This window comes from Armigeres subalbatus, unplaced genomic scaffold (assembly GCF_024139115.2).
Source record: "Armigeres subalbatus isolate Guangzhou_Male unplaced genomic scaffold, GZ_Asu_2 Contig439, whole genome shotgun sequence".
NCBI lineage: Eukaryota > Metazoa > Arthropoda > Insecta > Diptera > Culicidae > Armigeres > Armigeres subalbatus.
This window is the reverse complement of record NW_026943193.1, coordinates 53,200-79,206: the sequence shown is the minus strand read 5'-3', so window position 1 is coordinate 79,206 and position 26,007 is coordinate 53,200. Positions and strand designations below refer to the sequence as shown.

At 37.9% G+C, this 26,007-nt stretch overlaps 1 protein-coding gene, 1 long non-coding RNA gene and 1 pseudogene across 2 annotated transcripts in view; 2 read left to right on the top strand and 1 right to left on the bottom strand.

The window, feature by feature from the left end:
* Positions 1-6,322: 6,322 nt before the first annotated feature.
* Positions 6,323-7,395, top strand: LOC134204197 (uncharacterized). The gene is made up of 3 exons (XR_009977804.1): positions 6,323-7,086; positions 7,152-7,282; positions 7,368-7,395. It is a non-coding gene; the product is annotated as an uncharacterized LOC134204197 (long non-coding RNA).
* Positions 7,396-8,272: 877 nt separating this feature from the next.
* LOC134204196 (protein cueball-like) lies at positions 8,273-14,769 on the top strand (annotated as a pseudogene).
* A 9,204-nt stretch (positions 14,770-23,973) lies between these two features.
* LOC134204193 (tubulin polymerization-promoting protein homolog) overlaps positions 23,974-26,007 on the bottom strand; it is a 32,522-nt gene continuing 30,488 nt past the window's right edge. Inside the window, exons 3-4 of the mRNA XM_062679024.1 lie at positions 24,684-24,869; positions 23,974-24,614 (exon numbers count right to left, since the gene is read on the bottom strand). Coding sequence (XP_062535008.1) covers positions 24,432-24,614; positions 24,684-24,869 — 369 coding nt within the window. The 3' untranslated portion in view covers positions 23,974-24,431. The remainder of the gene's footprint in view (positions 24,615-24,683; positions 24,870-26,007) is intronic.

Genomic DNA, 26,007 nt, shown 5'->3' with positions numbered 1-26,007 from the left:
GTCTATCAACGATCGGCCGTCCTCACACCCTGTCATGAAAACGTGGCTGCCGTGGCAGCCTTTCACGTTGTTTTGCTAATTCACCCGTTTGCATTCGTGACGCCGAATGTGCAAAAGAAAACTAGAAGTTCTCCTTAACTTACGAAAGGTGTTTATAATGACTAATGATAGACATTTTTATCTTAGATAATGTCGAATTGATTTTACCCTGTTTCATCGATTTGTACGAGGATCGAAACATGTAGAAAGCGCCTCATAATGCGAAGACAATTAGCCGTCATATTATTGGACTGCTCCAGTATTTTGTAATATATTTTAAAAATACACCACGAAGGCTTTTAAGATGTACTCACTATTGAAAGGTACAAAGATTCAAGCATTTTACTAATTCAAATATTATGCTGGGAATGGTTGCCTGCCTGATAGATAGTGATTTTGTTAATAAATCTAATCGGAAGGAAATTCTATTTAACAAACATATCATTTACGATTCAAAACAAGGTACGTTTGTTTCGCTTTTTGTTTGATATTATTTAGACAATTAACTTTGCTGGGAAATTTGTTCTTTAAAACTACTATAGCTATTAGAATTCAAGTAACATCAAGTGATTAACACTTGTAAACATGCATTATTGCGTGGTTCATATTGTCATCATGTTATGCGGCGAATCCATGTGAAATGTGTCTACGTGACTTCTAGCAGCAAGGGTCCCGTGTAGATATAAGATACATAGGGGAGAGCGGTGCAAAACGCACCCACGGGGCAATATGGCCTAACTTATAAAAGCACTCATATAAATTGTTTGTAGCACAATTCTGAACGAATATTACTATCACAATTCAATATTAGTTTTTATCTCTATTATCTAGCTACAATGAAAAGATTGAACAAAAGCTCTTCATTTCCACTTGAATTTAACAATTGGTTATTCTTTCACAACACACGTGATATTTTTGCTAAAACCGCTAAGACAAACAAACGACCAAGCGTACAATTGAGCAGGGATTGAATCTTAAGCAACATAAAAAAATCTTACAATTATCCTCTCTGTATACACTCACGATATGCAGCCCATTGTGATAGACGTTTTGTGATAAATTACTGATTCGGGGACTATTATTATTATTATTTTTATTCAGACTAAGGCCGAAGTGGCCTGTGCGGTATATAAGAGTCTTCTCCATTCGGCTCGGTCCATGACTACACGTCGCCAACCACGTAGTCTACGGAGGGTCCGCAAGTCATCTACCACCTGATCGATCCATCTTGCCCGCTGCGCACTTCGCCTTCTTGTGCCCTTCGGAGAAAACCATTTAAACCGGGTTACTCTACGATATTCTGGCTACGTGAACGGCCCACCGCAGTCGTCCGATTTTCGCGGTGTGAACGATGGATGGTTCTCCCAGCAGCTCATGCAACTCGTGGTTCATTCGCCTCCTCCACGTACCGTCCGCCATCTGCACCCCACCATAGATGGTACGCAGCACTTTCCTTTAGAAAACTCCAAGTGCGCGTTGGTCCTCCACGAGCATCGTCCAGGTCTCGTGTCCGTAGAGGACTACCGGTCTAATGAGCGTTTTGTAGATTGTCAGTTTGGTACGGCGGCGAACTCTATTCGATCGGAGCGTCTTGCGGAGTCCAAAGTACGTACGATTTCCAGCCACTATGATTCTCCGAATTTCTCTGATTCGTGGACTATACTGCCGCTAACCGCAAGTCGAGCACATCTTTATATGGACGCCCATATACAGATGTGCTCGACTTGCGGTTAGCGGCAGTATACTGCCGTTATACGCATAACTGTCCCATGTATATAGGAAATCATGGGACATGGGACATGGGACAGATATGCGTATCATGGGATATAGGAAATCATGGGACATGGGACATGGGACAGATATGCGTATGACGGCAGTATACTTTATGATAAATTCCTTTGAAAAGCATAAATTGTGGGGATCAAAGGTTCTGAGGATGCATTTTAACTTGTTTTACTTAGCGAGGCGTGGGGGTTCGCTATCCGATTCTGTTTTTGACGTAGGACTTACGTCTCTCTTTACTATACCGGGTGTCATTTCAAAATATTCAAATCGACCGCGTTACGCTGTGTTGAAAGATTTTAAACGTTAATAGCGCTCGTCTCAGTGGACGAATTTCTGCGGTAAGCCCCTCAATCGATAGATTTCAAGTATGCCTTTCATGTCCATGCTTGATAAGACCTGAAAAACTTGTTTCAATAGGGGTGAAATTGTTTTGAATTAATATCATTGAGATCAAGGGAACCTATAAATATTGGTACCGCATAATTCTTGCATCATTCCATTACCACGTTCTGATTGGTGCAGACACCAGCGAATGAGCAGCCGTTGGGTCTGCCGAGAAGCCATAAAATAGCGCAACGCGATTTTTTCCTTTCATTCTGACCGGGACAAGCGAAGCAACCGCATCATCGATTGAACAGAACTCACACCTTTTAGCAGGGAATGAAGTCATCGAAGCCACCGTCATCAGCCGAAACCTAGCCAGTACAGCAGCAGTCCACCCAACAGACCCGACAAAGCAGCAATGCTGAGCAGATACCGGCAGCAGCAGCAGAGTCGAGCTGAGACCGGCCGCGGCCGGCATCGGTGATGAGCCGAGACAGCCTGAAGAAAAGCCACATGATGCGGCATGTATGTCCAAAAAACAAACGGTTCTTCAGAGAGCCAATGATAGAGATCAATATCAAAGCTTTCAATTCCCTTCGGGATAGAAAATGCAGGGTTGTTACGGAGATCCTGAAATATTTTCCGCGCCAAATCCGCGCCGACTAAAATCAAATCCACGCCATTTCCGCGCGACATAAAAATCCATTCTGTGCCAAATCCGCGCGACCCAAAACTAAATTCTAAGCAAATACACGTTAAATATCAATGGTGAATATTACGCTGAATATTACAACAATTTTGTGAACGTCTTTTTGACGTAGGACTTACGTCTCTCTTCACTATACCGGGTGTCATTTCAATATTTCTAAATCGACCGCGTTACGCTGTGTTGAAAGATATTGAATGATAATAGCGTTTGTCCCAGTGAACGGATCTCTTAGGAAAACCCCTTAATCGACAGATCTTAAGTATGCCTTTCATATTCATACTTGATATGACCCGAAAAACTTGTTTCAATAGGCCTAAAACTGTTTTCGAAGCTAAACATTGACTGCACTGAAACCTATAAATATGGGTGCCGCTTGTTCCTCGTGTCATTTGTTCGCTTGATTCTGATGGGTGCAGATGCTAGCGGATAAGCTGCAACTGCGCACCATAATAAGCCATAAAAGAGGGTGACGCAATTTTTCCTTCTCATTCTGTTCAGAACATCATTGTGTTCATCAAGCATCGTCTGCTTTTTGTCCCGGCAGCGCCGAGGCCACCATCAGCTAAAGCATGCCAGTAGAGCCGCAGAAAATGTTCCAGAAGCAGCCCATTCTACAGACCCGACACCGCAGCAATGCCGAGGAGATACCGGCCGCAGCAGCAGCAGCAGAGTCGAGCCGAAACTAGCCGGCATCAATGAAGAGCCGAGACCGGTCGGCATTGGTATCGGGCCGAAACAAGTTGAAGAAAATCAAGAGAAAGAACTGCAATGTTCTTGAAGAAATCGCGTGTGTGTGTTTTGGTTTCGAGTAAAGAAACTCCCTCGGTCAACCAGTTCCCCGAAAGGAGCTAATTTTCGGCCCTTATCAGGGCCAAGAGAGTTAATAATAATTTTCGCAATTGGGTAGAATTCGTCACTGGTTCGTCGCATGCTGCATTAAGGCAATTCGCATCCCGCTGGTTCCATTGAAGAAACAGCACACGTCAACCAGATCCGCTGCACGAAGACACTTTTGGTTTCGCGCTCCACCCGGAGCACCCAACATTAGTTTTACAATCCACTGCAACATGACGCAACAGATGGACATAGAAAATGTTTATTTTCAAACCATACGGTTCTTCTGAGAGCCATGATAGACTTACTAAAGAGTTCTTAAAAATTCTAAAATACTCTAGAGATAAAATGTTATACGCGAATAGCAGATTTTCAAGATTTTTTCATAACCGTTACATAACAAGAACTGTGACATATAATAAATAAATAAATAAATAAATCACAAAAGATTCCACTATTAGATAAAAAATCGATTGAGAGCTTTTCTTTTTGAGATATTTTTCCTATATTGCTCATGAAAATTGTTAAAATAATGTTTGGGCTGTTATCGCTGATTTTTTTTACAAATTAGGTGACGCGAGAGATTTGGATATCCTGCATAATGAAAACGACATACCATGCAGTCAAAATTACATATGCGTTATAAGATATATTGTCACTATTCGCTTCATTGTTAGCATACAATTTTAAGCTTGATTTACCATACCAACCCTACATCAACACTTACTGTTAATACATACCATGTTGTCGATGTGTATTTATATAGTTCTTCAATTGTACATCTACCAACTGATGTATGGTACATCGAAAATTTTGTTCGGAAAAACGACCGGATTTAAATGTTAATTATACTTAACCGCCTATTACTCATATGGTCATTTGGCCGTTTACAATCTGAGCTACTGTTGAAACAGTATATGAGACTGTCCATTTATGGTTAACTACTATTAGTGAGACTATCGCTACAGTAACACTTATTCTCTTCAATTATAACAGATGCGATCTAATTATGGTCCATGATTATGCGGGATATTCACACTTAAAATAAATCGCAGATTTCTGTGAAATTTCACCGAAATCTCAATAGTAGAACTGTTCGGTAAAATTTCACAGATTTTTTGTAGTTTTGACAGTTGAACAAAGGAAAATACCGCAGAAAATCTTTGAAATAATTACCGAACAAATCGAATTGAAGATAAATTCACCGAAATCTGTGAAATGATTAAAGTGTGTATACATCTTCAAAGGCACGGTCAAGTCAAGTCCTACGTCCACTTCGCGGTTATGTCACAGACATTACCCACTGTTCGTTTTTTTTGTTGCATTTATATACAAGTTTGATAAACTTGTTTTCATGACTTTTTATGATTCAATGGGGTTTTTGCAGAAGCATATGTTTTTTTTTAATGTAGTTAGTGTGGTGATTTTGTTCGGATTCGCCTTCCATTTTTATATCCGCAAAAACGCTGATACAGTCAAATTACAACTTTATTCTCCGAAACTAGTTTTCAGAATGGCCGCATCTCGTCCAATCAAATTTTACTAACCCTCGATTTCTCTCGGCTCACACACACACTCCTTTTAACAGTCGTACGCATATCCACACAAACAACCCATTTTTGTTTGAACGCAATCGAGCATTCCGTCTTATATAGTCTTCTCATTACCCATCAATCAGAAACTTAATTCAAACAAACTTTTTTCTGACGTCTTCATTTCGACTTTCACCACAAAGCTTTCAAATTCATTTTCAAGCTTTTAAAATACTTTGAATAGCTCGATATAAATACTCATGATCGCCCATTACTATTATTTTGTAGAGTCATTTGTGAACGCGCAGCTTTTTCCAGTATCTGTCAGTCTCTTTCGTATTTGTTTTGCTCTGTGAATTTTTATATTCTCCGTAGTGTTCAGATCACTTACAAAATCGTAGCAATCGGTGAGTAAACTATTATTTATGTTGTTTTTTTATGTTTTTTTATTTATTCTAGCTTATTCTATCTTAATTACTACAGTTAGGTATTCTGGTTTATATTGATTAAAAACTTCATAAAAGCTACAGGGATGCATATTAGACTGTTGTCCCCTACATGTTTGTTTTGCAATGGTTGCAAATTTCTTGGAGATTTGATTTCCTCCTGGAACCATATGCTAGTATTAGAATCGATGTTTGTGATATATTTGTATGTGGTAATCTGCAACATATGCTGGTCAGGAATATCATATTCGGAGTTTCATACTTCTAAAGTTTATATTATGAATAGGGGTTGATTATACAAAATAATATAAACATTTGTTGATCGGTGATAAAAACATTGTCGATTTGCGATTCATTTAATGTTGCTATACCGGTAATAAAGCTCTTTCAGTTATAGTGAAAATCAGATTTGTTTCGGATTTTGAACAATTCAAAATCATGAAATTAATATTTGTTTAAAATAAGTTAGCATTTGCTCATAACAGTTGAACATGTGAAAAAAAAAATTATAAATGGCCCGGAGATTCATAACATTATAAACCAAACCACTCAGCTCGACGAATCAAACTAATCTGGAGTGTGCGTGTACTGAAAAGACTTTAAACTGTGTTAAAAAGTTGCACTTTACGATATTTTTTAGAAACAATTCTCGCATTTAGGATCATACTGGCGTAACAGCATTGATCGATTTCAGCTTATTCTTATGTTTTCTTCACTAAACAGACGGTCATCTTTACCGTGGAATGTGGTTCATGCTTGATTTTGCAACACTACACTGATAAAAAAATACACGTTCGATTCATGTTTTTCGGAATATGGATATTTTCAATCGGCTTACACCATCAAGTCTGGTGTACTTCACATCGATGACATGTTCTTCACAAACTCATTTCATATGTCAATGTTTATGTCGTATTCCATACTTGTTCCACCATAATATGATGTGCATATCAATGGATACCGATAACAAATACACATTGGACGTATATGTTCCAAAATGTGAATATTTCATTTCAATTTACACCATGGAGTCTAATGCATTTCACATCACTAAGATGTTCTTCACAAACTCAGTTCAAATGTCATTATTTATAGCAATTTTCATACTTGATACACCACGATTTCCTATGTTTGTCTATGAAATGTTATAAACTTACTCAAACTAATAAGAGATGCATTCAAACAAACTTAATTGTATTACTTTTTCAACGAGAAAGCACATGGTTCGAAAAAAAACGCTGTAAACTATAAATAATTTCTCCGATGAACATGGACGAAATCAGGAGTAAAATCGGTAGGTTAATATAGTTCCACTATAGTGGAACATATTATAATCATCATGTATTTTTTCATCTCCTCATAAGTACCCAATAATCTTACATAGCAGCAGAATTAGCAACCGTCTTCCCATCAACAGGTAATATTTGATTATGATAAGTGCTTCTATAAGAGGCTAGTTCTATAACTATATTCGTCTTTTAGTAAACAGCCGGATGTATTTGAGTATTCCAATTCCCTCCTGAGCTTTCCTGAGTCTTTCCTGAGCTCGTGAAACATCAAATCATGGAATGCTTAGAAGCTCACCGTAACACTTACTACCATCTTACAAACAGGTAAGCATTTATTTAATACACACAAGAAAAATGGTCCGTGCCTCATAACTCCCTTAATAAAACATATGTCCTTTTTCATTAACAGTAAATCCATACAAGTACATCCACCAAACTATAGATAGTGGAATATATAGATGAGCGAAGATAAATCCTCTGTCTCCAAACGAACTGTCAAACGTGTCTCCAAACGAGCATGACGTCACGATTTCAATGGAAACGTTAAGGGCTGTGACATCATTTGCGCGTGAGCACGGGCAAAAAAATCGACTCAGCCATGCTTTCGCTCATCTATAGATTCTACTATCTATACACCAAACCAACATGGAATTTGGAAGCTGTCGCAGGACAGTAGTGGAGGTTTACTTCCCGATGGAGACGGCGGGGATGGGGAATAAATAAAGATCGGACTACGACACTCACGGAATTTCAACCAGAAGCATCACCTACCCATAGGAACTTTTATAACCGGCTGATTGATGCAAATAATGCTAAGTCATAACTTTCGTTCTATTGAAGAGGAAGACGGCAAAGATACGTGAAGCGGCACCCGCTGGTACCCAACCAATTCATTTTTATTGATTAAACGGAGCAATTTATTAATCATATATATTTTTTACATTCGTTTTCATTTTATTAGTTCCGCCCGGAATGCGATTTCCGTAAGAAGGACGAAAACCGAAGAAAGTTTTTTTTTTCTATAACTGCATTGTTGATTCGGTGAAGTTATAGCAAAACAAATGTTTCTTCAATTGTGTTTCGATTCGATAACGGAAATCGGATTCCGGATGGAATTTGCCATACTTCATCATTATATAAACATGAAAGAAAACACGAAATTCATTTGTTAACAAATGAAGTTCATCTCGATTATACTTTAAAGTCATGCATAAAGCAAGCGAATATGCCAAATGATTCAATTGAATTCGATTTGATTTACACGTTAACATCGTGTGGATGGTATACGAACGGATGATGAGTTTCGAATGATCGATGTCGTAAGTTTTACACATGACATTGATTTGCTTTGACAATTTGTGCAAATGTATGTGTTAAACACACGGTCCTCTCGTGTATTTTTTTTATAGTGTAGCGAACCTACCGGTGGGAGGTAAACTTTACTGAACAACGAACATGAAGGTTTGTGGTGCTGGGCTAGGACTAGGGATCCGCAGCGCAAAGTGTTGAAGCTTGTATATGACTTTGCATGTGATAACAATTTGGATTATGTTTGTCTGTCCACTAACAGTGTTTAAATAAGCTTTATCTCTAAAATAAAAGTGCAACACAAACAGGCGAAACACGATACAAAAACTATATTACTTCTATTCGCGAAAGTAAAACAAATTGTTTATTCGATGAAACTTTTCATAAAATCTATCTCAATACCTCTCAACCTCGTCTCAATCTGCAACAATAACAACGTTCATTTGGCTCACGTTTTGACACTTCTCAATGCTCGATTGGCTTACAATGGCCGCTTTCGCATATCTCTCATTATAGGATCCCTAGCTAGGACGGCCGTTGTGGCAGTTATTTTTAATCCTTCTTGTAATCCCCAAGCGCTGATTTTGTTGTAGTCATATCTATTTGCATCTATTATTTTTCCTATAATTGTTTCCCTTATTATGTTGCAATCTAATTTAATTTGTAAATCATTCGTCTCTTTTCCAGATGCTGTGGTCACGACTGACAGCGGAATTTTTGTTCTTTGACAAAAATTGACACAAATATCCTCCGGAGGACATCAATTCCATCACATTTCGGCGTTCGCTTACGATGAGGTGAAGCGAAAATATACTTCAGTGATCTCAAGGATCCAAGTTTTCGAATATTTTCGTTAGATACGAATCCTGGAGGAGGAGTATCATAAGGTAGCAAAACTACTGCCAAAGTCAGACCAAACCGGTTACATTACAGGGTTGGCATTTGATCACCTCGAGCGTAAGCTCTACTGGGCTGAGAAGGGACACATTCAGTTTACTCAGTCGAAGTTGATAAACTGGGGACCGCGACAAACGGCACCGTAGCTCCTATCAACTTAATCACCCCAGTTGAAGAAAATCACGACTTGGCATCTTTGACTATCGACGAATGCCGTAGACACCTGTACTGGACTAACAGCTACCTGCAGACCTCCAATATCGTCCGGGCCGCAAATGAACGGCACGGTACTGGACTCACAAGGAGGACGTCTATGAGCCAAAGGGTATTTCCGTCGATCATTACAACAATCGCATCTACTGGGTGGAGAAGAAGTACGGTCGAGCATTCACCGTTGAGAGCGCCAATCTAGAAATACAAGACAAGCAAACATTTCTCAGGGGTGAGGATAAGATACCAACGCACGTGTCATTGGACAGTCAATATTTGTACTGGATTGACCAAGAGGATGGTGAAGTACATGAAACGTGGAAATCTGATTCCAAAGTGACGCGGGTCGTCCATAGAGGCAATCGTCCATCGGCACTCATAATCCGCTCAAGTTTATTGATAGAATATCAGAAAAATAATCCAAGCTGTAAATCTGTTGTGTCTAAAATCATAGACAACGTGAGAAAGGAGTCGAGTGGAATTATAGATACAACGCAGGTTGTAACGCCCAAACCGGAACTGATAACTTGTCTAAATAAAGGCATCCTGAACCACAACACCAATAGTTGTATTTGTCTACCCGAATACCAGGGTACATTTTGTGAGATTCCTATCTGTAACAATTTTTGCGTTCATGGGGAATGTGTTGTGGGTTCTGACAGTCGACCAATGTGCAAGTGCCATACGGAATTCGAGGGCGAGAGATGTGATCGCAACAAATGTGATAGATTCTGTCTGAACAACGGACGGTGCACGCTCAGCGGTGCCGGTGAAAAGTCTTGTACTTGTTCGAAAAATTTTAGTGGTGCTCGATGCGAGACCGCAATCTGTACGTCGGACTACTGCTATAATGGAGAGTGTTTTGTGGAGAATGAAGTTCCAAAGTGCAAATGCAGTGTCGGCTATCGGGGGGATCGATGTGAGGAGTATACGTGCAACAACTACTGTCTGCATGACGGTAAATGCATTTTGAACAATGACACCATGCTGGTCGAGTGTCGTTGCAGTCCGGAATTCACCGGAAAGCGATGTGAGATTCCGAAGCGGTTCTGTTCGCTGGACAACGGCAATCCAGACATGCAGCAATATTGTGAGGGGTGAGTTTTGTTTTGGTTTAAACTAAAATGACCAGAGACGTCCCACATTTGCATATATCCATTAGATATTTATGTTTCAAATATTTGTCCATTGGAATGCTTTTAATAAACCGACAATAAGTATTAAATTCAAAGTCATCAAGATCAAGTTTGTCTGTGTTTCATGAACAAGATAAAGGTATTCCTAAACGGTCAAGGTCTTCCTTAGCAAAGACTTTGCTAGTGCTGAGTAAATCGAAAAGACGCTAAGACGGTTATACCCACTTACTTATTTACAATGGCTTTTAAAGGCGAAAAATAGAAGAATAATACAATGCTGAACTGTTTTTCAAGCTTGAGCTTGATTGACCACTAGTAGTTGCTACTCCATTATGACCAGAGCAGCTGCTATTGCACAGAGAATAAATCGATGTTTGCTTGGAACTAGCGTTCATCTTCAATGTACAAGTACTGGAGGTCTCATTTGTTCGGTCACAATGTTTGACGCCTGCCACGTTAATATAAGAAAGGGGAACGAAAAGATTATGCCAATCACTTGCAAACTGCAAGCCGAATATACCTCTGCACTTGCCACGAGCTCATGCGGAATTTATTAGACAAAGTTGTACCGAAAGGCTATACTGCCCCTATTCGCATAAGCGTCCCATGTCAGTTTTCTTCAACTTGAGAAAAATGCCATTGAATTTTGCAAACTCGTTTTACATGGAGAAATTAAAAAAATACTAATAAATCGATACAACCAGCAATCTTTATGAAAATTTGGCATAATATTCTTTATCTGTATACATTGCTATGGAACTATTAAATGGACCATAATTACATTGATGTTTTGTGTGAGAGTGTATTAAAATCTGGAATGTGACTGTTATGCGAATAAATAGCAAGATGAGACAACACAAGTGGGTTTTGATTTTCAAATTTCTAGAACAAAGCCTATTATTTTATCAGTTTTTCTTAAAGATGAGTACATTTTAACCTTTATTTCTTAAAGAAAATCAAAATCGTCAATAATCGACATGGGACTCTTATGCGAATCGCGGCAGTATATGATAACTTCAAAAAAAGAACATTTTTAATAGAAGGCCCGGAGCCCCATAGTGTTATATACCCATCGACTCAGTTCGACGTGTAGGAATGTGTACAAATTTTGCACACTATTTGGAACTTAGCATTACTCGATTTACTCCCAACAAGTTGCATTCGACGGGGAATGCCGTCCCATTGTGTGGAATTATTGAAAAATCATTGTTTCTCAAGGGCCCCCCTTGGAAACAAATTTCAAAAAACCTTCCTTCCGGCTTTAGATACCTTCTGGATACTGGGTTCGCCGTAGAGCAGGGCAAGCTTGTGGTTCATCCTTCGCAGCCACACACCGTCTTCTTGCACACCACCAAAGATAGTCCTAAACGCCCACCTCTAAATACTCCGAGTGCTTGCAAGTCCTCTTCGAGCATGGTCCAAGTTTCATGTCAGTAGAGGACCACCGATCTTATGAGCGTTTTGTACATTACACATTTGGTGCGGTGGTGAATCTTTTTTGACCGCAGTTTCTTCTGGAGTCCGTAGTAGGCCTTCCACAGAAGATACGCCTTCGTATTTCACGACTAACATTATTATCAGCCATTATCAAGGATCCAAGGCAGATGAACCACCTCGACCACCTCGAAGGTATCCCCGTCTATCGAAGCACTGCTTCCCAGGCGGGCCCTGTCGCGTTTGGTTCCGCCCACAAGCCTGTACTTTGTCTTTGGTTCCGCTCACAAGCCTGTACCAGTCCCACTTTTGTTGCCTCAAGTTTCAGGCTGGTGTACCGTTCTGCCATCTTTGCAAATATTCGGCAGACTACGTCCATGTCATTTGCGAAACGAATAAATTGACTGGATCTGTTGAAAATCGTACCTCGGCTGTTACACCTGGCTCTCCGCATGACACCTTCTAGCGCAATATTGAACAACAGGGACAAAAGTCCATCAACTTGTCTAAGTCCCCGGCGCGATTCGAACGAACTGGAGTGTTCGCCCGAAATCTTCACACAGTTTTGCACACCATCCACCGTTGCTTTGAGTTGCAATAACATAACATTACTAAACATTTTTAGTAATATAGTGAAAGCATCATATGTAATGTAGGTGATGTTGTACTGACTGCTTTGAAAAAAATAAACAAATTGATCAAAAATTAGACATTACAACTCACAAATAGGGCAAGATGGTCAGCACATACTAAACGGCATACATTATTCAAAACATAATTTTTATTCCTGACTAGCAAACCCGACGAACTTCGTTTCGCCCAAAATTGATTTAACCTCTGATTAGTTTTCGAGTTTTGCAGAAATTTGTGTATGGGAGCCCCCCTTTCCAGAGTGGGGCCCCTTTCCCCGGCCCAAAAAACCCTTGTGTACAAAATTTCACGCCGATCGGTTCAGTAGTTTCCGAGTCTATAAGAGTCAGACAGACAGAAATTCATTTTTATGTATATATATGGGAGCCCCCCTTTCCAGAGTGGGTCTTGAACCATGTAAAGAACCTTCCCCGGCCCAAAAAACCCTTGTGTACAAAATTTCACGCCGATCGATTCAGTAGTTTCCGAGTCTATAAGGGTCAGACAGACAGAAATTCATTTTTATGTATATAGATTTAATCCGTTTGAGGTAATCTTCGAGCATATAAGCAACGGACGGCTTGTTTTTGTAACAAATTGCAGACATTTTGTTTTTAAATCTAGGGCAAAAACTCAAAAATCCCCAATAATTCAATAAAATTTATGAAAATAAACCTCTCTATCTGTGCGTAATTTAATATTGTAAAATGAAACAATATGATTTGTAAAATTTAAAGGAGACCAATTGGCTGGGGTTCTGCCAAATCGCACCAAGCGCCATTGAAAAATTAAACATTTTTATGGTCAAGTTTTCGTGTAGAAGATTCAAATGATCACAAATCGATATCGATTAGCCCCATAACTGAGGATATCATACAACAAATGTATGCATAAGTAGATATGAATTAATTTTCGTTTTACTTTTACGAACAAAATATCACAAGTCAGTCAAAAAGCCGCTTAGTGCGGTTTGGCTGAACCCCGACCAATTCTGCCCTGCTATTTGACCCATCTTACCCCGCCATTTTTCGATTTGCAGATTTGTAGTTTCACTTTAATAACTCAAAATGGAATAAAAAGTGGAACTTCCATTAGTTCACACCCTTGACCTACAGATTATGGGCCATTTTTATAGATCCATGTTGGAAAGTTGAATTAAAATGTTTTGGTTTTAAGGCATTGGGGGTTCGACGACCATTTGGCACTTGGTTATTTGTTCTACAAAGGTATTGATATGGCACGAGAGGACTAGGATATAAAAGAAAATGAGCAAACCAACTTTTCGCGGCAATCAAACTAAGCGTAAAATGGTTATCTGGTTAAAATGGTTAATGGTTCTGCCGTAAATTTTCGTGAGCATTCTATGCTCCTGAAATTAAGTGACCATTACAAATCCTGAAAAACACTCTTGGCTTCCTCAAACTTGGTCATGGACATATTGTTCAGTTCAACAATATAACTGTTTTTGGCTCATGTGATCACTATGGATGAATTTTAACAAATTCTTTTTTTTCTTGTAGGGTTGCAGTTGCAACGCATCTCGTCGAACCACAGGTCACGTACTGTAAAAGTTCCTTCAATCGTACTGTCGTGTATGTCTCACCTGCCTTCACGGCATCGTTAGTTATCCTGGTGATTATTTTGTACACGATGCGTCGAATCTACGAACGCAACCGACCACGCATTACCAAAAGATTCAAGGTCACCAACAACACACAAATGACCTCCCGGCCGGCAACACAGTGCGAGATCACTATTGAGAATTGCTGCAACATGAACGTGTGAAACGGTAAGTCAGGTGGCCTTAAGTCCAACAATAAGTTCATAGTTTTAGATCGATCTATCACGTAATTCATTCAACAAATCTCAAAATCATCAGAATCTTTTTTATCACGTAAGAGACAACCATCCTTCAAAAACCCTATTTAATTTAATATGTAATAATTTCATTTGTATTCATTGTAGCCATGCTTTGACACAAAAATGCTACAGAAATCGTCCGCAAAGACAGAGGACAAACAATTTCTACTGGACGATATTGAAAGCATAGCCGGTTCATATCGTAAGCTTCCGAGTTGCGTTGCCGACAAGAACTAGCCTTGTTGATCGCATGAGACTGAAAACTGCCACCAGCACGTGGTCAATACTCCTCTCTACAGAGCGGCAGCTGTAAAAGTGCGATTAAATGTAGTACACGTACTGCAATAACAAATCGAAGGTACAATGGCACTGACCATTGCCACAACTGAAATCTCTCCAATAGCAATAGTTAGTTGTGAACTAAATTATGTGATTAGTTGTATGCTAGGTTAGGTAAATAGTTTGCTTGAGAAGTAGGTGCAGTTGTTAGAGTTGAAATATTAGCTAATCTCTTTTTCATTTTAAAGGCGTGTCAATCTAGTAACGTATCTTTTAAATTAGTTTTTTGTCCTTTTTCTGTTCATTTTGAACATTATGCAGCTTTTTTAAAGTGTTAGAAAAAAAATATTTTGAGATTGGTCTAATTATTTCAACAAAGGCACATATGATTAGATGAAAAATGTTCCTTGAAAAATGGAACTGAATGAGAGATAAGTGGAAGCAGCTACACAATTACACATGTCTGAGGCAATAGTTAGAACCGCTCGCCATAGAGAAGACATAGAACAGAAATTAAACAACGCGCAAAGGTTACCCATTTTTGCTTTACAGAGACCAAACAAATGTACCTTTTCAAAGAATAAGTCAGCAAATTGTATATGTTACAATAATTAAATCTGGACTTGAAAAGTATCACTTCACTATGCGGTTTACTTGCTTCGAGTTGCGCTAAGGTGCAGGTGTTAGTTTCGGCTTAACAGTTCCTTTAGTTTGTTAGTGCTTTGTTAATTATTTTTAGAGTATAGGTTCTCATTGAAAGCCGCATCAAATGTCAAATAAATATCAAATTGATCAAGTTCAATGAACAATTTGAATGACCACCAACATTATGGGGTGGTCATTCGGATTGGGCACTTAACTCATCAGTAGCTCAAAATGTTTGATTTTGTAATACAAGAATACTTAATATTTATAGTTTTCCCATCACTACATACTTAAGTTTACAAACTGGTCATCAAATTTCAAACAATTAGGATTAACAGTTTCAAAAGTGGCTCCATCTAAGTTTCATTGCTACTTAATGCGTTTTAATTTTATCCAAGTAAACATTACCAATCCTTCATTTTCTATTTATCGAATACTTGTAGGTATTCGGGTTTCGTGACATTTTGAGGCGTAGGCGTAAAAAAGTTGAATGGGAAAATATTTATCCGTTTAGGTATTGACAATGAGCCTCGGAAATACCCCTACGTTAAAAAAAAAACATAACAAAAAAAAATGAGTGTTTCGTTATTCAAACAAATTAATTTAGCTTATGTTTTTTTAAATATTTTTTTTGTTCAACAACACAGAAAACGCAAAACTTAAACTCAGCGAATGAAATTAAAAAAAGGCAACAAAATCGGAAAGGCTGAAGCAGATAAAGTACCGTGACCGTCAGTAATTCCTAACAAAATTCGAAAATGTTATGTCAGAAGCCTGCAATTATTATCCACACTACTGACATAGCGCAAAGGTATGATCCCGTATGATTGATATACATGGTGACTATCGAAAAGTATGCATAATTAGGCTCACGGTACTTGTAATTATTTTTAAAAGGTTAACTTAAGGAAACTGTTGAGACTTTATATTTAATATCCACATAAGAAATGTGATATTAATATAAATTTTACTATGAGCCATTCATCAAATGAAAAAAATACGCTAACCAGTTAGGAAAAAAAGAGAATGATGAAATATATTTATAAATGATGCGTACATTGTGTAAGTGTCGACTTAGTAAATTTAACCTTTTAATTTTGTATCCGAAATCCATGAGCTCGTCGTATAGAAAACATGTGTTTGCTTGTTTTTCAAATCTTCATTTATGTGTTTTTTAATTTAGAAATTAAGTAGGGGAAGGGGACATGCGTGTGCTTGGTATTAAAATAGAATAGTTTTTTTATGTCTTTAATATAAACGAGACTTGCAGCCCTAGGCTGGCTCATCTCTAGAAGATAAAATGGTTGGTGTTGAATTTTCTTCCGTTCTATATGCTGATCGGTTGATAATATTAGGTATCAGTGTAATCACAAGATCATAGCCCGTTACGTTTCTAAAATACCTACGGTAAAATAAATCGGAAATACATCAAGCAAATTGGTTCACTGATTGATCAGTGGGGTACAAATATAAACAATTAGCTGACCCGGCGAACTTAGTCTCGCCAAGAATTGATCATTTTTTAATACAATTTTTTGCGTACACAATTTATCTAGAAAACATATCGATTCTTTAGAATGTTTTTTTTACAGTTCTATCAAAACATTTTTCAATTTTTTACAGTTTTATCGTATAAAGAAAAATCCTTCGAATATAAATTAGCGATAATTGGACTGTCTATTTTTAACTGATGCGCAGACAAATGCCCACTTTGTTTTATATATTATATAGATTATCAAAATTCTAAAATTCTATTTAAATTGAGAATGAGCATGAGCATGATTGACCCCCCACTGTTGCTACTCCGTTATTGCTAGGTCAGCTGTAATTACACAGAGAACCAACAGATGAAGTTTGGGACTAACATCATCTTCAATGTGTAAGAACTGGTGACCCAAAAATATCCATTACCAGCGCCGGTCGTGTCCAAATGCAGGTCAATTGAGGAGTTGGTAGAAAATTGTTGATGTGATACTCGCTTTGATAGAAGCCGACGAGTCATCTGCACTTCCACGAGAAATCACTGCTATTATTTTGAACAATTTGACCTAGTGCGTAATTTTTGAACGCGACATTCAAAAAAATTGATACTGAGTATGTGTAAAATCCATCATATTTGTAGTTCACTGCCAAAATTTCAGCACAATCGGTCATCGGGGTGCAAAGTTACAGCTTGTCAAAGTTGACCATTTTGTATGAAAAACGGCTTCCGCTGCTATTATTCTGAACACAGGTGTAAGTGCTGTCCAATGCACAGCTTGAAGTAGCTCGAAGTTATTCTCATCCCGCTCATGTCCATTTGTAGGCAAATAAGAACGAGCAGGACGGGAGAAACTTCGAGCTACTTCAAGCTGCTCATTGGACAGCATTATTGTCACGCTCTGTATCATTCTGGAGCAGTTCAACGAATTTCAAGAGCTCGATTATTTGTTTATGGTCATATTGATTAAATATAAATATAAGTTGTACCTATTTATTATAATAAATTGACTACGAAAACGCTTTCGACCGTTTAAGAGATGAACTTCATCTCACGGAAAATCGCTATCTATAATAAAGTTTTTAAAAACCTTCGACTGTCTCAATCACAACATATGTGGGGCGACTCCATCCGGATCATAGCTGGTTTGAGGCAAGGATGTTTTCTTTCATATCATCGATACTGCTCCTCATCGTAATCATCGAGATTCTGGTAGAGGCGATTGACCGTGTACCAAACCATGGGGTACCCAAACGACTTCGAATTGACGGATGACGTTGCACTCCTAGCTCAACAGCGCTATGTAGAGTAAGCACAACGACCATTCCGAGTGGTCAACTTCAGCAGGTCTAGTCATCAACGTCAACAAAACCAAATCGTTGGATTTGAACACGGCAATCACTTCCAGCTTCACAGTAGCCGGGAAATCAGTGGAGAATGTTGAAAGCTTCCAATATCTTGGTAGCCAAATGGAGTCAGACGACGGTACCAAGATCGACATAGGCGCACGGATCAAGAAAGCAAGGACTGTCTTTGCGAGTTTAATAAATATCTGGAAAAGCAGGCAGATAAGTGAACGTATCAATATCCTAATTTTTAATTCTAACGTGAAATCTGTGTTGCTATATACGCTAGTGAAACATGGTGTGTATAAGTGGAGAACACTTAAGGTGACACGGGAAGCACTAACAATCATCAGATCGTCACCATTTTCATCATTGAATGCTTAACTATTTGTCTACAACAAATATGATTTTGAAAATGTATCACCGGCGCGTGCTTACTCGCAATCTACATGCTGATACATTTACAGTTACCAGAGGCGCGGCCACGTTCCGAGCCGTGGGTAGGACAAAACTGGATTATCAAATCTATATTATATTTTATGGAATTTCAAACCTTTTCTGAGATCCTCCTGGATTTCAAGGGAATTTTCCGAACATTCTCAGATAAGTTATTAAACTCCCTATGACTATTAGGACAATAATTACATTTCTAGTGTTTATCGAATATTTCTAAAAAGCGTGTCTTCAAACATTTTTACAAATTTCCAGAAGTGATTATGGATTCCTGTTAATTTTAAAAAATATTGGGTGATTTCAAGCAATTACCACTACTGGGAATTCGAACCTTTAGAAATCTTCAGAAATTTCACAACAATCTACCAGTAAAGCTTATGATCGTCCAAAAATCTTTAAGGGTGTTTTGTTCTATTTACGGGTTTTCAGAAATCTCAAGAACAATGTTACTCCGAATTTCAGATTTTTTTCTTTCTAACTTCTAAAATTTCTTGCAAACGTAGGTAAATTTGTGATTCCTATAGATTCCAATAAACTCTTAGAAGCTTTCAGAACCCTTCTTCTCATAGCCCTGCTACCAGACATCCGGATGTGCTACAATCATCATGAATTGCTTCATATTCGCGAATTTCTGCAATTGTTCTCTCATATCCTTGTCTAGTTTCTCAACTTTTGGAGATGAGCTCAGCAGTCTAGTGACCTTCTGCCTTGTAGACAGGTGGTGGATTACATCACTTTTCTAAGTGAATCCTTGGTCTATATTTCTGTTCATCTACCGAATTAACGAAATCTCCTTTCCATGGTATTGTGGGGATGCAGAGGTTTTCTCGGTCTCTATTAGCAAAAATAACTACACACGAACATTCCTCTCCTTTCCTAACTGACTGGAGCCGTAGGCAGTAAATACCAACCGTTATTCACTTGGATCGTAGCGCAACTTACACCAGTTCTAACCAATATCGGAGAAGCAACTATTGACAAGTACAGTCAGTCTTAGCTTTAGTTAGGCTATATCCTTGTTTAGATATTCAACTTATGAATAATTCACAGTCAGCCTGTCAATTCTTATAAAATTTCAGAAATTCTCTGAGGCTCCCTGAACTAGCAGAAATAATTACGTACTTCCCAAAAGTTTTCAACAAAATTTATAGAAATACTAATAGAAACTTCAAGACTTCTTGGAAAATTTCAATACATCATTGAGCACTTTTTGGAATGAAAAGAATTCCTCTTAGACTTTGAGAAGCCTTCGGACTAGTTTTTTCCTTTACAATCCCTGGAAACATATTTTGTAGATCTAGGAATTGATAGTATTAGAATTTGTAGTTATCCAGATGGTATGTTCTTACCAAAATCATGGGTAGGACAATGCTTCGACTGTCCTACCCAGGTATTTTCATGCGTAGGACATGTCCTACTTGTCCCACCCACTCCCGGCGCCACTGACAGTTACATTAAACAACTGAAAACCGAAATACGCCGCTCCAAAGTTGCGAGGTGATAATGCTAGAAAGAGACGAGAGGTAGGAGAAATAACACGGTATTTATTGCCTCCCCGACTTATAAACAGATGCCTGTGATACATAATTCGTGCCTGGTGACCTCACAACTGTATTTCAAACAACGAACTTCATCGTCGTTGTCACCAGAGGCCGATAGCAATTGAAATTTGGGAACGGAAGTGGTTCTGGGTCGGCCACACCTTATGTTTGGGCGGAAATGAAATCTGCAAACAAGCATTAGACTGGAAACCAGCTGGACATCGCAGCATAGGCAGTAGGCAGACCCAGAGGTGGCGTAGCCAACATAATAAAATTAAAGAAGTCGACCGAAATGTAACTTTGCAACAACTTAAGGCGATAGCTGGACATCGCCCACGATGGAGATCTTTAATGTCGGCCTTTTGCACTACCCGGGGTGTACAGGATCCAAAGTAATTAAGATCTTAATTTTCAATTCCCGCATTTTTTTCCTGACTTTTTTCTGGATATCTTAGAATAGTCTTGTTCTTATAAATTACTAGCTGTATGTACCCGACCTTGGTCGGAGTTGCCAATTTGATTCGCAGTTTTTTCACAATCGGAAAATGAATTAATCAATTAGTCAACAGGAAAATTGTGTTTTCTTATTGATACTTCATCATTTGATTAAAAGAAGGCAGATTTCATTTGAAAACATTGACTGATTTTTAAAAAGGGATCAAACCCAAAATCGCCTTATTCCGGGCAAACGCCTATTTCTAAAGAAGGAAAACATCCACCGATGCCTTATTCCGCTAAAAAGGTCTATTTCTATTTTTAAACAAAGGATCACATTCACCATCCAGAAGGAAACACATTAATCATTGCTTTTCACTGAGCAAACAATGATTTCGATGAAGTGTTGAATTGATCGATAACTAAACAATACAACTCTCCCCATTTTCCATCCTTAAGGTGATTATAGAATCAAGCCCGTGGTGAATTTTAAATTCACCACACTTTTATCTATATACATTTCAAAAGCCCAAATCTGGTGTTATAGTTATCGTACAGTGCCGAAACTCAAATTATGATTGTTCAGCATAACTAAGCAAACGATCTACTATTATATCAGCCCCATACGCGTTATTGTTCTTTCACCTCGTGCTCTTGAACAAAATATTGGGAAAGCACGTGGTTTACAAAATGGCCGATTTCTGGCTGCATTCTATAATCACCTTAACCCACTATCGTCGTCTCCTTAATATATGAAGAATGTGTGTTCGAAATTTGACTGAAATCGGCTAAGGGGAAATCAGAAGTTACACTGAAGTGATTGAGAGCTGAACAATGCCAGTCCCTCTACAACCTTCCTTTTTTAAATATAATCCTTATCATTTTCGCCTTCTTAAGAAAAATAATGTTTGTTCCAAATTTGGTTGAAATCGGACAAGGGGTAAAGAAGTAACGCTGGAACATTGGATCATTGCATACCTTGCTTTTATTCATTAATATTAAATCATAATCATATATTTTTTATACCTTTTAAAATTTGGAATGAAGGTTACTCGATTTTTGATCACTATGCAAATCATTCAATTTGATCATTCATAATCATTAATCATTAATCATATCGATCGTTAATTATTAATCCTACACATAGTGTGTCAACATTTGATCACGATCGGTAATCGTTAATCATACTCCAACGGTTTTTTTTATTATTCATAATCGTTAATCATCTTCACAAATGAATTTAATAATTAATCATTATCAGTCATCATTGTCAAAAATGAATAAATCATTAATAGTAATCTTTAACCATAGAGTTGAATGATTTAATCATTTCATCTAGTTGAAATTGGTGCTGGGGTTGGGAGCTATACTGAATTGCTCGTTTTCTAAAGACAATCCCTTCCCTTTTACCTTCCCTTTTTTCTCAATGACCATTTCACCCCCTTTTTTATCTTCTCCTTGGGATAGAGAATGTGTGTGCCAAATTTGGTTGAAATCGGTACACGGGTTCAGAAGATACACTAAATTGCCCGTTTTCTGAACAATACCCCTCCCTCCAGACCCCTTCCCCCTTGTGCAAATTACCTTCCCATATGATCGGCTCCGATCAGGGCCCTCCTTAGCCGTGCGGTAAGACGCGCGGCTACAAAGCAAGACCATGCTGAGGGTGGCTGGGTTCGAATCCCGGTCCCGGTCTAGGCAATTTTCGGATTGGAAATTGTCTCGACTTCCCTGGGCATAAAAGTATCATCGTGCTAGCCTCATGATATACGAATGCAAAAATGGTAACCTGGCTTAGAAACCTCGCAGTGAATAACTGTGGAAGTGCTTAATAAACACTAAGCTGCGAGGCGGCTCTGTCCCAGTGTGGGGATGTAATGCCAATAAGAAGAAGAAGAACGATCGGCTCCTCATATTGAATATGTGTACAAAATTTGATTGAAATCGGTCCTGGAGGAAACTGAGAAAACTGAGTTACTCGTTTTCCAAAGACAACACCTCCCCCTGTACCCTCCCCTTTTCCCAATGACCATTCCACCCCCTTTGTTATCTTTTCCTTATGATATAGAAAGTGTGTATCAAATTTGGTTGAAATCGGTACAGGGGTTCATAATTTACTTTAAATTGCCCGTTACCTGCCTCCCTCCCTCCCTTCAGTCCCCTCCCCGTTTCCAAATCCTCCCCTATATGATCGCCTCCTCGTAGTGAATATGTGTACAAAATTTGGTTGAACTCGGTCCTGGGAGTTGATAGTTCCACAGCATTGTTCTTTTCCTGAACAAAAGCCCTCCCACCACCCCTCCCCCTTTTCCAAATCATCATCCCACTCCTTTGTTAACTTCCCCTGAGGATAGAGAATGTGTGTACCAAATTTGGTTGAAATCGGCCAAGTGGTTCAGAAGTAGTTAGCGAACATACATACATAGATTGATTTATATATATATATATATAATATATATATATATATATATATATATATATATATATATATATAAGATAAAGATAAGAATAAGAATATAAGAAAGAAGAATAAATAAGAATAGAAGAAGAAGAAGATAGAAGATAGAAGATAGATTAAAATTAATTAAATTAATTAATTAAGAAAACCGCCGATGTCTAATAAGTCTGTACTATGATTTCATGTACTATAGAGCTTGCTGACGTTTAGTCATCTTTCTCTTGCACGCGCAAAAAAAAAGAATGGGGTTTGTTTTCATCTGGAAACGCTTCGGAAGTTCTATTGCTTTGGGTAGCCATTCACGATATTCTAAGAAAGTTACGAAATCCGAAATATTATTCCTTCCTATATTTAAAATACAGGAACACATTCCTACAAAAAAATCAACTATTTATTCCCCCTTGCGAAATCAGGTGCGAAATGCTACAATAAACTATAATTGCATTACATGGCTTTAAAAATTCAATCCATTTTAATCTTCTTCTTCTTATTAGCATTACATCCCCCAGTGCGACATTGCCGCATCGCTGCTTAGTGTTCATTCAGCACTTCCACATTAATTAACCGCGAAGTTTCTAAGCCCAGTTACCATTTTTGCATGTGTATATCATGAGGCTAACACGATGATATATTTATGCTCAGGGAAGTCGAGACAATTTCCGTACCGAAAATTGCCTAGACCGGCACCACGAATCGAACCCAGCATGGGTTTGCTTTACATCCGCGCATCTTACCGCTAGGCTAAGGAGGTCCCCATTTTTACGCTGTTTTCAATTCAGAAATATGCCACGAACTGCAAAAGGCGTCGTCTAAATCAACAAGCTAGAAAATTTATTCTTTTTCTGAAGATTATTGGGACATACATTGTCATTGAATGTCATCGTCTTAAATAAAAACTATATATTACTAGCGTTCATATTATTATTCGCCAATATCATCAGTGGAAAAATACAAATATGTTAAATTTAATCTGTTTTTTATATCGCTAGGATCTTATCCAATGACCTGCTTTAGGTACAAAAAATAATGACTATGTGAGGGAAATTTTACAGTTCTCATAATGCTATAAGTTATTTTGTTATCTATTTTGTCGCTTAGCAAACGTAACAAGACTAGAACAAACTATCGTAGATAAAATTTCAAAGAAAAATTATGGTTTAGAAATAAACATTAACGAATCAATTTTGAACATATTACCCGATACATTTTGTCATTTCCATAACTAAAACCTCTCATTACAACTTAAAATTCTCGAAGACTGTAGATAACTTCAATGTTTTACATTATTTTGATTGGTGAAACATTATCATGGGCAATGATTATATTTAGAGAATGGAAGAGTATTCCAAAAGGTACATTGTTTAGTGCGTTTTGTCATATGTGTTTTTATGTGTGTATCCGGTTACATAACCGGAGCCGTCGGGAAGATCTTTTCTACCGGCAATTCCTTTACCCTTTCCGGTATCATCGAACCGTTGCTTGTGCGAACCAGTATATTTCGATGTATCTGTCAGTCTGGCCACGGTGTCAGCCGCTTTTCCAGGCTTGAATGATTATGAACATTTTATGGAAAATAAGATGAGAATATTGCAAAACATATAAACTATACTCACAGTAGCGTTGTGTATACCAGGAGCGCCACAATTGGCCATTTTGCCTTTGATTTCATCCAAATCAACTTTTTTGGTTTTGGCCAGATCATCAAGGAATTTATTGTAGTCCTCGAATGTTAGCTTCATTGATTTTAGCTTTTTAAAGTGAATACCAGTGTCTGTAGTAGTAATTTTCTTATCGATCACCTGCAATACAATATTAGATAGAGAAAATCATGCTCAAATTCATTCTTCCTATGATTAGGGTTTGGTCAATACTTAACACAGCTTAACACTATTAAAATTAAAAGAAGAATTCGTAGCGTAGGAATAATGCTCCTCGAATTAATGACAGCCCCAATGGTTTAATTTACACGATCACATTTGCAAGTTTGGAATCCTCCCAAAAGCTAAATTGATTGTAAATTACCTGAGCACATGCTATATTTGAAGTAAGTATGAAAATTACTAAAATAGTAACTTGTGTGATAATAAATTTTTCCCCATTGCACAGTGGCTAAAATCGTTTTTTGAGTGCGTTTATTTAATAGTACCTTTATAATTCAGTTTAGCGTAATGGTGTCTTCGAGATATTTTATCAGTAAGTTAATGTGCTTCTTTGGAGGTATTCAGGTTACTGATCAATCCTCCTAAAAGTGAGATGAAAAAAATATTTTTTCACTTCATAACATGAAGACATGAAAGTTGTAGCAAAAGTTCTCCTGAAAAACATTGTCGACGGCACCAAGTTCGTAATTCATTATATATCATAAACTTAAAAAATAAAAAAGTTATAACAGTTTTATTGGATTCATAAGTCATATTTGATTTAATTGCTACTTGACAACGGGCAAATTGTGGCAGTCAATCTTATACGCATAGCAAAGTACAAGTAATGAACTTTAAATTAATACCTGAACTGTAGAGTTGTAAGCGAATGTAAGGAATGTTTCATCAAAAACCATTTCCTACTATGCAAGGTAGAAATCAATCACCTATCACAAGGAGTTGATGAACCAATGCACCATGCGTCTCCATATACTTATACATCGTACATGTTCAAAACTTGTTGGCATAAAAATAAATAAATCTATTGAAATTATGAACCTGGTGTTCGACAAAGTTTTTCAGAACTTTTGCTACAGCTGTCGCGAAGACGTATACCTTCCATGTTTTAAAGTGTAAAAAATAAAATTTTCATCTCACTTTTAGGGGGATTGATCATAAGGCTGAATACCTCCAAGGAAGCGCGTCGACTTATTGATAAAATGTCTCGAAGACACCAATACGCTAAATCACACAATAAAGGTACAGACAGTTCCGAAAAAAATTCTGAGGTTTTGAT